Genomic DNA, 15,150 nt, shown 5'->3' on the forward strand with positions numbered 1-15,150 from the left:
TGATTGCGTGAATCACAACAGACTGTGGAAAATTCTTCAAGAGATGGGAATACCAAACCACCTTACCTCCTGAGAAATATGTACGCAGGTCAAGAAGCAACAGTTAGAACTAGACATGGAACAACAGACTGGTTCTAATTAGGAAAAGGAGTACATCAAGGATGTATATTGTCACTCTGCTTTTTTAACTTATATGCAGAGTACATCATGAGAAATGCCAGGCCGAATGAAGCACAAGCTGGAATCAAGATTGCTGGGAGAAATATCAATAACCTCAGATATGCAGATGACACCACCCTTATGGTAGAAAGTGAAGAACTAAACAGCCTCTTGATGAAAGTGAAAGAGAGTGAAAAAGTTGGTTTAAAACTCAAGATTCAGAAAAGTAAGATCATGGCACCCAGTCCCATCAATTCATGGCAAATAGATGGGGAAGCAATGGAAACAGTGACAGACTTTATTTTGGGGGGGCTCCAAAATCACTGCAGATGATGACTGCAGCCATGAAATTAAAAGACGCTTGCTCCTTGAAGAAAAGCTATGACCATCCTAGACAGCATATTAAAAAGCAGAGACATTACTTTGCCAACAAATATCCATCCAGTCAAAGCTATGGTTTTTCCAGTAGTCATGCATGGATGTGAGAGTTGGACTATAAAGAAAGCTGAGTGCTAAAAAATTAATGCTTTTGATCTGTGATATTGGAGAAGACTCTTGAGAGTCCCTTGGACTGCAAGGAGATCAGTCAGTCGATCCTAAAGAAATCAGCCCTGAATATTCATTGGAAGGACCGATGCTGAAGCTGAAACTCCAATACTTTGGCCACCTGATGTGAAGAACTGACTCGTTTGAAAAGACCCTGATGCTGGGAAAGATTGAAGGTAGGAGGAAAAGGGGATGACAGAGTATGAAATGGTTGGATGGCATCACCGACTCGATGGACATGAGTTTGAGCAAGCTCCAGGAGTTGGTGATGGACAGGACAGCCTGGCGTGCTGCAGTCCATGGGGTCCAAAGTGTCGGATATGACTGAGAGACTGAACTGAACTAGGGTTCAGTTTGAGCTAAGTACTGCTCTAAGTCCATTTTCTTGTATTAGCTAACTTAATTTCTAGCTAATAATAAAATTTCTACCAAATTCTAAATAAACAGCTGGTCAACTAGAGAGGTAGAGATGAAACTCATGAAAGGTTGTTGTTGAACCACTCAAAGATGCCAGGATCCTTGGCCCCTGGAGGAGAAGAATTCAATCCAGGGACAGAAATGAGGCTTGATTGCTCAGAGCTTTTGTGTAATAAAGTTTTATTAAAGTATAAAGGAGATAGAGGAAGCTTCTGACATAGACATCAGAAGGGGGTAGAAAGAGTACCCCCTTGCTAGTGTTAGCAATGGAGTTATATACTCTCCAATGAATCCAAAGAGTGTCTGGAGGTTGTAAAGATCTCACCAGACCTACTCTCATAACTTGCATTTTAAGATAACAGAATTAGCCAAAAGGTTTAATCCAGAGACTGTCCTCAGGCAGGATACATAATCCTAAGGAATGTAGAGGGGAAAAACTGTTTGTCCTTTCTTCCTCCTTGAGAATTCCAGACCCTTCTCTCCTTGAGGACCCCTAGACTTCTTATCAATTTGTCTAGGAAATGACTCTCTCACTTGGACAACATTTGCATCAACATGTACAGGCTACTATATTTAAAATGGATAACCAGCAAGGGCCTATTGTGTAACACAGGGAACTGTGCTCAATGTTATGTGGCATTCTTAATGGGAGGAGATTTTGGGGAAGGAGGGATGCATATATAGGTATGGCTGAGTCCCTTTGTTATTCATCTGAAAATATCACATTATTAATCATCTATCAGTTCAGTTCAGTCGCTCAGTCGTGTCCGACTCTTTGCAACCCCAGGGAGGTGCAGCATGCCAGGCCTCCCTGTCCATCACCAACTCCCGGAGTTCACTCAGACTCACGTCCATCGAGTCCGTGATGCCATCCAGCCATCTCATCCTCTGTCGTCCCCTTCTCCTCCTGCCCCCAATCTCTCCCAGCATCAGAGTCTTTTCCAATGAGTCAACTCTTCACATGAGGTGGCCAAAGTACTGGAGTTTCAGCTTTAGCATCAGTCCTTCCAAAAACACCCAGGGCTGATCTCCTTTAGAACGGACTGGTTGGATCTCCTTGCAGTCCAAGGGACTCGCAAGAGTCTTCTCCAACACCACAGTTCAAAAGCATCAATTCTTCAGCACTCAGCCTTCTTCACAGTCCAGCTCTCACATCCATACATGACTACTGGAAAAACCATAGCCTTGACTAGACGGACCTTTGATGGCAAAGTAATGTCTCTGCTTTTGAATATGCTATCTAGGTTGGTCATAACTTTTCTTCCAAGGAGTAAGTGTCTTTTAATTTCATGGCTGCAGTCACCATCTGCAGTGATTTTGGAGCCCCCCAAAATAAAGTCTCTCACTTTCCACTGTTTCCCCATCTATTTCCCATGAAGTGATGGGACCAGATGCCATGATCTTCGTTTTCTGAATGTTGAGCTTTAAGCCAACTTTTTCACTCTCCTCTTTCACTTTCATCAAGAGGCTTTTTAGTTCTTCAGTTTCTGCCATAAGGGTGGTGCCATCTGCATATTTGAGATTATTGATATTTTTCCCAGCAATCTTGATTCCAGCTTGTGTTTCTTCCAGTCCAGCGTTTCTCATGATGTACCCTGCATATAAGTTAAATAAGCAGAGTGACAATATACAGCCTTGACGTACTCCTTTTCCTATTTGGAACCAGTCCGTTGTTACATGTCCAGTTCTAACTGTTGCTTCCTGACCTGCATACAGATTTCTCAAGAGGCAGGTTAGGTGGTCTGGTATTCCCATCTCTCTCAAAATTTTCCACAGTTTCTTGTGATCCACACAGTCAAAGGCTTTGGCATAGTCAATAAAGCAGAAATAAATGTCTTTCTGGAACTCTCTTTACTCCAATACAAAATAAAAAAAGTTTAAAAAAAGAAAAAATTGAAGTTATAGAGTAAAAAATTTTTAACTGACATAAATTCCTCTCAAGTCAATTAGACTATTTACTGAACTTTTTCTGTATAGACCTTCTGAAAACACACATGAAAACAACTTTCCAGGTACAAGTCATTATAAAGTTAAGGTTTTATAATAGGTATGTTTTCCAAAAAATGTTATATTATTCTGTTTCTTCCTTTCTAGTATGAGATGTAAGTTTTAATATATTTTGTAAGAATCGCCACTTCTTATAAACCATTTTGTTTATTTTACTTTTATTTTAACATATATAAAAGCAGCTTATAATTGCACTGGATACAAAAGACAAACAAATAAACACACTTTATTGCACTTAAGAAATATTTCACATGAAGTATTGCACATGATATAATTGTGTCAGGAAAGCCACAAATTAATAAGCAATAGAACTATTATTATTCCAGATTTGAACAATACAGACCTTCCTGATAGAGATTTGCCACACCACTTATTGCACATTTTCCAACACTTTTATCTGTTTTACAATTATTCCTCATATTCTTTGTGTCCTTATCTTTGTGAGAGACTGTATATAAGGCAATACTTTATATACCTTTGAAAAAGACAAGCTTACTGTGAAGAAGTGAAAAAAATAACATAAATACCTAACCATCCCATTCTTTGTGGGAGAAATGACAAAAAAAAAAAAAAAAAAAACCTGACAAACTTCTTTAAAAAGAGAAATATTACAAAGCTTCATTTCATAAACATTTGCCCATTTGCTAATGTCCTTGGAGTTAGTAAAATGCATTTAGACTAAATCTCTGCACTACTAGTTAAAATTTTCTTTGTTTACATTCAGTTTAATACCACCATCTAATTCCTTCATACAGTACAAATGCATGAAAGGCATACATTGTTTGTAGTCATTCAACAATAAATAAAAACTCTAAACCTAGTTATTTTATTATCTCTGAATCAAAAATATATAAAGTGCACTCAAAAGCTTTGCAGTCATTTATCTCATCCTTGGACAAGATTTATCAGTCAACCTGTGACACTTTCAGATCATGGCAGGAGTACTCCATAATGCATACATGCCTGGAATTTTTCTCCCTTTTTTCCAGTCTTGTGTGGAAGAAAGTTTCCCAAATAGTAAAATGTTTTTTTGTTGTTGTTTTTTTTTTCCACAAAGTCTTAATGGGAAACTACTGACCAGAGAGCGGCATTTGCCCACACTTGTCACATTTCCTAGAGTTCCATGTTAAAATGTCTACAAGCAAATATGATTCCTCTTTATTTGGAGGGTTTGCTACATATCCAGTGTAAATTCTTGTCACATTCTCTGCTGCTGACCTCTGCACTGTTCAGAACTGCACAGTTCTCAGACCCCGTAAGGTTGAACCTGTCAAACAATAAAGAAACCGGAATTAGTTTCAGCCCATCATTTCCGTTCAGTTATATGAAAATCAACTTTGTGGTGGTGGTGATAGCTTCTGCTTTTTTTTTTTTTTTTTAAGCTGGAATACATGAGGCAAGTACGCCAGTCAAATGATCACAGAACAATCTGTAGAGACAGTAGACAATGATGGAAAAGAATAGTATGTGGAGAGAAGATACAAACATAAGAGTAAAGGGCTCCATTCATTTGGCTGGTGTATCACTACAGGAGTGACTCTTGTTCATTTTTGAGTGCACAAACCCTTTGAGAAACTTCCCAGAAAGTGCACACATTCAACAATCATGCATATTAGTTCATACAGTTTTGGGGGGTAACAGTCCCTGGTGCCCATTTGTGGATGTGGGGCATACTAAAGATTCTTTTTCTAGAGATTTAAACTAGTTCTCTGAATCTCTCTTTTTCATGAAACTAGAGACCTAGCAGTTCATTCACATCTGAGTGACAAAGATTAACACTAAACTTATACAGTGTCCTTCAAACTTGAATATGTACAGGTAATGGAAATAAAGTCAGCATCTTTAATTTTGGGGCAATTTTTCTCTCAGATCCACAGAAGCTTCTAATTACCAATAGGTATTGGAAATATTGTTTTTTATCCCTGTGAATATGAGAACTGGGAAAGTTAAAAGTTAGTTCCCAAAACTAGCTTGTCAATAAAATACAAATATTAAATTGGAACTTTTTTTCACATCATCATAATTAGACCTGGAATATTTGAATCTTATTTCACTAGAATTTACTGAGATCAAATTACTAGAAGTACTTATTGTATGAACTCCAAGCAGATAAAAAAGGATAATATTACTATTAAAGCCCTTCTTTAAGAATTCCATAGTTTAGCTGTCCTCAACTATTTTGGTACCAGGGACAAGTTTCATGGAAGATAATTTCTCCATGGACTGGGGCAGGGGGGTGGTTTGGGGATGATTTGAGCACATTATATTTATGGTACATCTTATTTTATATTTTTATTTTCAGCTCCACTTTGAATCATTGGGCATTTGATCCTGGAGGTTGGAGACCCTTCCCACAGAGTATAACATACAAAAGAGAATATTAAAATTCTGCTTCTAAGAGCACAATCCTCATAAAGAACAACACTTTGAAAAAAAAAACAAAAAAACAGGAAAGCTGCCAGCTTTGGGAGCTGGCAGCCTTGGGAGCATAAAGAGATATCTTGAAACTCACCCGTTGTTAAATTCTTGGCCATTTGACCATTTCCACGTCTGGCCAGCTTCATTTCTCAGCCCGATCCAGTGTTCAGCTCTACCCACATATTGTTTTAAAAAGTTCTTGAAGGAAGAACAAAGGAAGTATATGTTAAACCATTCCTCCTGATAAGTATGTAATAAATTCTGTTTCTCAAATCTGCAACTAGTAAGCAGTGTAGCTCAGCTGATCGATTAACTCGATGAACAGGGAGGCCTGGCGTGCTGTGATTCATGGGGTCGCAAAGAGTTGGACACGACTGAGCAACTGAACTGAACTGAACTGAACAATTAATAGTGCTATGTGAGCTCAGCTCATTTGGATTTCTGATCTTTGAAGCTAAACACATCACACTTAAAGACTACACTGGACTCTCATTTGGACCTCAGACTGATCATGTGGTTTTCTGTGACTAAGTTTTCCCGGGTCAGAGACAGACAGAATATCTACACTTAGAAGGAAACAGAAGAAAATCACAGATTAGCTATATAAAATAAAAAAGAATACCAATACTTTATGGAATTCTTTTTGAATGCTATCTTACCATGTCCTCTTTAGAATCAATGACAGCAAGAGTGGCATTGTGTTTGGAGCAAGAGTTTTGGGCCAAGGTCCAGTTCTTTGTTTTCTTGGAAATAAGATAGCATTTCCCCTTGTGTCCAATCCAATCATCTGAGCATAGAAACACATGGGTGTTTGATGGCGCTGATGACACATATTGTCTTGGACAGTTATACTGGCCCACTGTGAACATAAAAATGGTTTGTTTTAGCAACACAAAGAACCATGCACCCATAGGGTACAAAGTAGTTCAGGGATACTCTACTAGGTGACAAAGGAAGAGATGAAAGAAGATGAACTAAAAAAAAATTTTTATGGAAGTATAGTTGACATACAATATATTAGCTTCAGGTGTACAGCACACTGATTCAGAATTTTTATAGGTTATGCTCCATTTAAAGATATAAAAAAAAGGAAGGTAAATTCCGTAAAGAGCAAGAAGGCAGTTTTTCACTTTATCTGATCTCTTATTGTACCTCATCATCATTGTATAAGTTCTAAGAAATAAGAGGGAGTCACTTTGGTCAGAAAGTGGAGGGGAAATTTAAAAATATTGAAAATAGTCTTTTGATTCTAGTTGAAAAGGGGTATAAGGTATTGGGCTTGGCTGAAAAGTTGGTTTCAGATAACAGAAAAACTGAATTTTATGGCCAGCCCAGTATATTATAAATTCCAATTAAGGTTTTGCATCTGATTGCAGCAGAGGAATAATTTGAAGATATAATATATATAACTCTATATGGCGAGGTGGAGGAGAGAATATTAGCAGGGTAGCAATTCAGAATACAAAAAAGTTTATGGCTGGGGATGTATCCTAGCATTGTAAAATTTCACGTGTGTATAAAACCCAAATGAATCTTGGTATAGCTGTATGTTTCAAATACCATAACAAAACTAGCTCTTGGAAGCATCTAGATATATTCTTAATTATCTCAATTATCCATACCCACTATTGTGTGTCTTTTGAGATAAGAGACTGTCCAATTCCTAATTAATCTATGGCTTAGATATCATTTTTTAATCAACAATGAGTGGGCAGCCCACATTTTTCCAGTTAAATATCGATTTGTTTAGAATCTAAATCAACCCCTTTTGTTCCAGAGTTAAATATCTTCTCACATGTAATTTTATCCCATGACATTATATAAATCATAAACAATTTTTAATAGTTCTAAAGCACTAGAAAACTAGAAAAGTATTGTATCAGTTATCTAAGGAATGTGGAACCATATTTTATATTTCCTAGGAAATTGACCATGTATGAAAAATGAGATGATCTAAGATTAATCAGAATTTTTGATGAACTCATGAAGTGCAGACTCACCTGATAGAGCAACGATAGCTATGATGAGAGCGGTAATGAAGACCACGTTTACTACAGCACATGGGATAGGAACTTGAATGGATCCTTCATGATATGTTGCAGAGTAAGTCCCAGTGGCATGACCTGAAGAGAGAAAGTGGATGATTAGGCAGGCTATAGAACAAAGAGACATTTGATTTTCTCTTGAGGCATTTAAAAAAATATTATATGTCTCCCTACTTTCTTATATAAAATTTATAAGTTACGTTTCCTCAAATTTTGAATAAGTTATTTTTGGCTAGAAATGAAACAATCCAGTCACAATAATGAGATTATAAAATATTTCCCCAAATATGTACTCAGTAGATATGAAAATTCAACATATATTATAATTCTATTCTTTAAGGTTTAACTAGACAAAGAGATGCTGCTTTCCTTCAAAGCCATTTACTATGCAATGGATGTTAAGACAACATTTGCCTCTTCTGAACGTTGTTATTTTTAGCATAGACCTGCTTTCAAATTTTCAAAGAGAAGACTTTACTTCACTCCTATCCGGTTCTGTTTCTCTCAACTTGTTAAAGCATATCTTTATTTTCTCATCAGCATACAACTATTACCAGAAGCATCGCTTGGTATGTAGGGTAGCAAGTTCAGAGCTCTCTGTCTAGTTTCACTTCTCACCATGTGAGACTCAATGAAGGGGCTCAAACTCAATGCAGGAACATCTCTGGCTCCTCAGCAGGTATCAACACATCCAAGTAGCTCACGGATGTCAGAGTCCATTGGCTTATCCAGTGGACTCACACTGTTGGCTTGGACATCCAGTGGGTAAGCTTCGGAGGTGATTCTCTGATTTTAAGTTATATCATTAGTTCATTAGTTAGGGCTATTATTATTCACAGTTTGTTTTATCACCTAGGCAACGAAACACTCCCCTAAGAGTATACTTCCGCTTTGGTCACAAGCCCTGTCCATTAATGGAGAAATTTGAAAACAAATCCTCTAGTACATATTGAATCCCCCAAGGGTGGTGCTCAAAGATTGTTCACACTGATAAAGCTACAAGAGCAGCATAGACTAAATATTCATAAATCAAATATTCAATAGAAGATTGGGATGATTTCAGAAAAAGTTCAGAATTCCTACAATTAATTCCTTCTTATTTCAACTATGCTATTATTGAATGGTTTTCTTCTTCTTCTTTTTTTTTTTTAATATACTTTTTTCTTTCAGGAAACTCAGCTGAGTCATCAAGTTATGGGTATCTGGTCACCAAAAAATTTGTGTGGTTTGCAATATCCACACTTGATTTTGTGTTCCTAAGTGAACGATAGTTTTACCAGAGGCAATGAATGCTTTTCTAAAGCAAACCACGCTAGTAGACACACATTCGGTAAACAACCTCCTCCTCTAGATATTTTCACCTCTGTTGTTCAGAACACATTCTTTGTTACTGGATAATTGTGTTTACAAGTAAACTCTAGTTCCTACCTTCTAGTGTTTGGGGCACCTTATTAACATGAGAGGAAGAGAGAGAGAAATGAAATAAGTCAAGAAAGTTTCACCAAAAAAGTTATTGGAAAACAATGGGAAAATCCTGGTGACAAGAGATGAAAAGGTCTGTGGATAGATTAGACAAACAGAAAAGGAGAAAAGTGATACAGCAAAGGTAATCATATTTTGATGAAAAATAAAAGAAAGGAAGAAAAATGTCTGATTCATATAGAATTTGAAGTCCACAATTAGATGAAATAGAAAAGTGAGTGCCAAGGAAGTGATGCTTGCAAATTGTGGTGCTGGGGGACTCTTGAGAGCCCCATGGAGTGCAAGGTTGAACCAGTCAATCCTAAAGGAAATCAACTCTGAATATTCACTGGAAAGACTGATGCTGAAGCTCCAATACTTTGGCCACCTGATGCAAAAGGCCGACTCGTTGGAAAAGACCGTGATGCTGGTAAAGACTGAAGGCAGGAAGAGAAGGGGGCAGCAAAGAATGAGATGGTTAGATAGCATCACTGACTCAAGAGACACGAATATACGCAAATTCTGAGAAACAGTGGAGGACAGGGGAGCCTGACAAGCTGCAGTCCATGGGTTCACAAAGAGTTAGACACAGCTTAGTGCCTGAACAGCAACAACAGCAAATAGAAAAGTGAAATGGAGGGAAAGAGCACCCATAGGACTAGAGAAGAAGATTGTGTTTTCAAGAATTCTTTATGAGGTTCTCACAATAAATTGCCTTTGGACACTATAAATATTCAGATGCTTATATAGCTATTCTCTCAAAGTCTGGAAACCTGTGTTCCCAGCAACTGGAGGATGTTTTCTTGAAAACACAAGATAAAGCCCCAAAAAGCACACAATGGTACAAGGTTCAGCCAGTCAAGAACATAATTATTTATATGCAAAATAGAATTCTCTCACATAATAAATAAATTTAAATTTAAAAAATTTAAAAAGAAAACTAGAATTTTTCATAAAGAGAGGCAGTGCTTCCTAGGGGATATCCAGATGGTTATGAAAAATTGTTCACTGGGCTAGGGAGGGGATTTTCTAATTAAATCTGAAAAACTGAGATGGTATAAAATAAAACAAAGAGAAAGATCTTTAAGGAGTTTCTAAAATTCACCTTTGTGATTTCCTTTCGTGTCTCAGGTATTCTGTGTTCACATAGATAAAGAAATATTTACTTCTTCCCACTTTCTCTTGTATCCTGCTCAAATGGAACATAGCCAAGTTTTTCCACAAAAGGCAAGCTTGATTTTCTCCCTAACTCCTGGTATATATCATAGATAGATAGATATAAACATAGATATAGTTATTACCAGTATTTAGAGAAAAAGAATTGACCTACTTTGTTGTTCTCTTTTCAGGTGCAAGGAGCTGGTCTCTGTTGCAGAAAAATCTTCAGAATTCATCTTTATCCTTGTCACAATCACCCTGGTTAATCCCAGGTGGAGCCAACCTACAGTGAAATTCTCTGCTGGAGCTTTTGTTCCGTCTCTGTGTCTTTGAGATACCTCAGCGTTTATATTCAGCTACGTTGTCTCCACCCACTTCCTCTCACCTCCTAATCGCTCAGATACTCCTGTTCTCTTTAATTTATGCTCCAGAGGCCCAGACAGTTTACAATGTGTTGTTGTGGTGAGCTATGGGTTTCCCCTGCCATCTGAAATGTGCTTTCTCACAACTGTAGGTGCAGTATGAAGAGGCAAGCAGGAATTTCCCAGAATCTGAGATATCCTTTTTAAATTTGTAGAAAACAAATAGTTTAGGAAATAGAATATCCAAGTAAAGAATTAACAGTTAGAGATTCCTATATTTGAGATGGAAATAATTTGAAGAGTCATATTTCCCTGGAATCCCATTCATTCATTAAATCACAAGTTTAACAACTAATATTCATTGAACATCTGCTATGAACCCAACACCGTTTGGGGTTAGATTTATTGTTGGCTAAAAAATTTAAGACATCTATCCTCATGGATCTTTCTCCAGTCTGAAAGTGTTTTACTTAGTGAGCTATAAACTGGCTTTTAGAAATGTGCCGTTCACTTCTTCCCTGGGAACTAATTTCTTAAGTTATCTAGTTAGTACGTTATCTAATAAGTTATCTAGTAAGTAGTTGCTTTAATGCAGGAAATAGAAAACTTGTGGCTGGAACTTCCTTTCTATGTTCTAAAATTGTTTATCTTAAATGATCAATTTCATTTATCTCCTCAATTTTCATGTTATATATTACTGTCATTACCCACTCCAGTGTTCTTGCCTGGGGAATCCCAGGGATGGGGGAGCCTGGTGGGCTGCCGTTTATGGAGTCGCACAGAGTCAGACATGACTGACGCGACTTAGCAGCAGCAGCAGCAGCAGCATTACTGTCATTTGGACTGCCTTATTTCCCCTTAGTAATATCTTTTTATTCTATTTTTCTTCCATTTGCTAGATTAGCGTATAACTATAAAAATATATTACCGTAGTATCAATGTCATCCAGGTAAGTTATTAAGCTCAATGCAAAATAAATGCAAAATGTCTATATCTGGTGATTTAAGGAGAGGATCGAAATACTGCTCTACTTAATAATTTTAGTATCCTCAAATTTTGTCATTAATGTGACTTGAATAAAGATATTCTGTTTTCAGAATAAAGCCTTTGTGAAAATGTTATGGTCAAGTGGGTGGGAAATTAACATCTACTGTAGGCCTGGGCTTCTCTTGTAGCTCAGTTGGTAAAGAACCTGTCTGCAATGCAGGAGACCAAGGTTCAGTTCGTGGTTTGGGAAGATCCCCTGGAAGAGGAAATGGCAAACTACTCCAGTATTCTTGCCTGGAGAATTCCATGGACAGAGGAGCCTGGCAGGCTACAGTCCATGAGGTTGCAAGAGTCGGACACTTAGCAAGTACATCACCATTGTAGGCTGCTGCTGCTGCTGTTAAGTCGCTTCAGTCGTGTCCGACTCTGTGCGACCCCATAAATGGCAGCCCACCAGGCTCCACCATCCCTGGGATTCTCCAGGCAAGAACACTGGAGTGGGTTACCATTTCCTTCTCCAATGCATGAAAGTGAAAAGTGAAAGTGAAGTCACTCAGTAAGTGTCCAACTCTTCGCGACCTCGCGGACTGCAACCTACCAGGCTCCTCCGTGCATAGGATTTTCCAGGCAAGAGCACTGGAGTGGGGTTCCATTGCCTTCTCCACCACTGTAGGCTAGTAATTACCATTTACTGTAGGCTAGTTAGGAAATTACCATCTACTGTAGGCTAATTAGATAATGCAAAATGCGTGGGTTCAATCCCTGGTGGAGAACTAGGATTCTGCATGCCATGTGGTGTGGCTAAATATTTTAAAAAGAGGAAAGCAAATACACACTTGATCGTCATTGCTATGTGTCTCTTCCAATGGAAAGCAGGGCTTTTTAACAGCATATTGGGTGAACACAGAAATCATGTTCTAGTTCTACCATTTTCAAATGTTTGTTTTCCTCTCTGATGATTTCCATGTAAGTGTGAAACTAATTTTTATAACTGGACACTGACTGCCTGTGAAATTTGAATGTTGCAAAACAATTAGCAGACTATGAGCAGGAGAAAGACTGCAGTCTTAACAGGTCGATAACTCCCACAATGGTCCCTCTTGTTCCTCATGGGCCAGCTATGCTATCACTCTGTTCCTTGAAAATGATAAACTTCTTTTCATTTTATAGAAGGTACTTTTTCTTTTGTTTCCTTTGCTCTCAGATTTTCTTATGGCTATGCCTTTTTTCTCATTTATATTTACCTCACATATGCCCAGTAAGACCTTCCATGAACACCTGCACAAATTATCTTCCATAGCCAAAGAATGCTCAAACTACTGCACAATTGCACTCATCTCGCATGCTAGTAAAGTAATGCTCAAAATTCTCCAAGCCAGGCTTTCAAGTTGGTTTTAGAAAAGGCAAAGGAACCACAGATCAAATTGCCACCATCTGTTGGATCATCAAAAAAGCAAGAGAGTTCCAGAAAAACATCTATTTCTGCTTTATTGACTATGCCAAAGCCTTTGACTGTATGGATCAAAATAAACTCTGGAAAATTCTGAAAGAGATGAGAATACCAGAGCACCTTACCTGCCCCTTGAGAAATCTGTATATAGGTCAGGAAGCCATAGTTAGAACTAGACATGGAACAACTGACTGGTTCCAAATAAGAAAAGGAGTACATCAAGGCTGTATATTGTCATTCTGCTTATTTAACTTATATGCAGTGTATATCATGAGAAATGCTGGACTCATTGAAGCACAGGCTGGAATCAAGATTGCCAGGAGAAATATCAATAACCTCAGATATGCAGATAACACCACCATTATGGCAGAAAGTGAAGAAGAACTAAAGAGCCTCTTGAGGAAAGTGAAAGAAGAGAGTGAAAAAATTGGCTTAAAACTCAACATTCAGAAATCTAAGACCATGACATCCAGTCCCATCACTTCATGGCAAATAAATGGGGAAACAATGGAAAGTTAGAGACTTTATCTTTTTGGGCTCCAAAATCACTTCAGATGGTGACTGCAGCCACGAAATTAAAAGATCCTTACTCCTTGGAAGGAAAGTTATGACCAACCCAGACAGCATTTAAAAAGCAGAGGCATTACTTTGCCAACAAAGGTCCATTTAGTCAAAGCTATGGTTTTTCCACTAGTCATGTATAGATGTGAGAGTTGGACCATAAAGAAAGCTGAGCACCTAATAATTGATGCTTTTGAACTGTGGTGTTGGAGAAGACTCTTGAGAGTCCCTTGGACAGCAAGGAGATCCAACTAGTCCATCCTAAAGGAAATCAGTCCTGAATAGTCATTGGAAGGATCGATGCTTAAGCTGAAGCTCCAATACTTTGGCCACCTGATGTGAAGAACTGACTCATTTGAAAAGACCCTGATGCTGGGAAAGATTGAAGGCGGGAGCAGAAGGGGATGACAGAGGATGAAATGGCTGGATGTCATCACCGATTCAATGGACATGAGTTTGAGTGTATGCCAGGAGTTGTTGATGGACAGGGAGGCCTGGCATACTGTGGTCCATGGAGTTGCAAAGAGTCGGAACAACTTCGGGGCTAACTCAACTGAGTCACTATTATCTCACTCTTTTAGTTTATAGAACATATCATCATCTGAGATTTTGTTTTTAATTTTTACATAAATGCATATTTTTAAACTATTAATTGTTTTGTTTACTTCCCTCACTGGGAAGTAAGGTCTTTAAGAGCAGGGACATGGCTGTCTTTTACAACAATGCATCTCCAGTACCTAGAATAGAGCTTAGAACACAGGAGTTCAATGAATACTTGCTGGATGGATACATGAAATAATGTATCTGAATATCAACTCAAGCACTTGTTAACCTATGCAGATTTGCAGATATACAACTCTACTGGACTTTGGCTTTGTTATGTGTACAATGAAAATATTAGTATCCAACTTATAAGGCTTTTATAAAGAAAACATCATAAATGAGAAAATTAGTTTTCTACCACTGTGTTTGTATAGATTAGGCCTTTAATAAGTGAAGGAATAACAGTTTGATTCAGATCATGGGAAAGAAAAATTCCTCCTTTGATGGAAGGTGTTAACAGATAATAACTGAGCAGTCACAGTATAGTTGCTGATATGTTGTAATGTGACTCTTTTTGTCTAGACTACAGATGAGAAAGTTGTAGTCTCTTATAACCAACTCTAACAGCTTTTGTGACACTAAAACACTTATTTGTATTCAAGCTTTTTTGTTTCTTCAGTCATAATCAGGTGAATGGATACTATACATATATACTTATATAAACATGTTTATATATATGCACATGCATACTTTATACATATTATATATTTAGGTATAGTGTATATAACAATATATGTATACTATATGCACTACATGTTGTATATACTATGTAATACATGTAATAGATCGTCCCTATATATATATGTATCATATATGTACTATATGTTACATGTGCCATTGTACATAGAAAACCGATGTCTAGAGATCTTATTTTAGGAAAATAAATGTCTTTAAATGTTATAATATTGATCAAAATCTGTTATTTTTGTTCTAAAATCATTTTTCTCTATTTGTTTTTTATGAGAGCAGTATTTTG

The 15,150-nt window shown here is 37.5% G+C and overlaps 1 protein-coding gene across 1 annotated transcript; it reads right to left on the reverse strand.

The window, feature by feature from the left end:
- Positions 1–3,337: 3,337 nt before the first annotated feature.
- CD69 (CD69 molecule) lies at positions 3,338–10,557 on the reverse strand. Its single transcript, XM_040235158.1, has 5 exons — positions 10,384–10,557; positions 7,548–7,670; positions 6,207–6,406; positions 5,642–5,745; positions 3,338–4,396 (listed from the first exon to the last, which is right to left on the reverse strand). Exons 1-5 carry the CDS (start codon positions 10,445–10,447, stop codon positions 4,288–4,290), a joined length of 600 nt encoding a protein of 199 aa, XP_040091092.1. The 5' UTR covers positions 10,448–10,557; the 3' UTR covers positions 3,338–4,287.
- Between the last annotated feature and the right edge of the window lie 4,593 nt (positions 10,558–15,150).

The sequence above is a fragment of the Oryx dammah genome, unplaced genomic scaffold (genome assembly GCF_014754425.2).
Source record: "Oryx dammah isolate SB20612 unplaced genomic scaffold, SCBI_Odam_1.1 HiC_scaffold_29, whole genome shotgun sequence".
NCBI lineage: Eukaryota > Metazoa > Chordata > Mammalia > Artiodactyla > Bovidae > Oryx > Oryx dammah.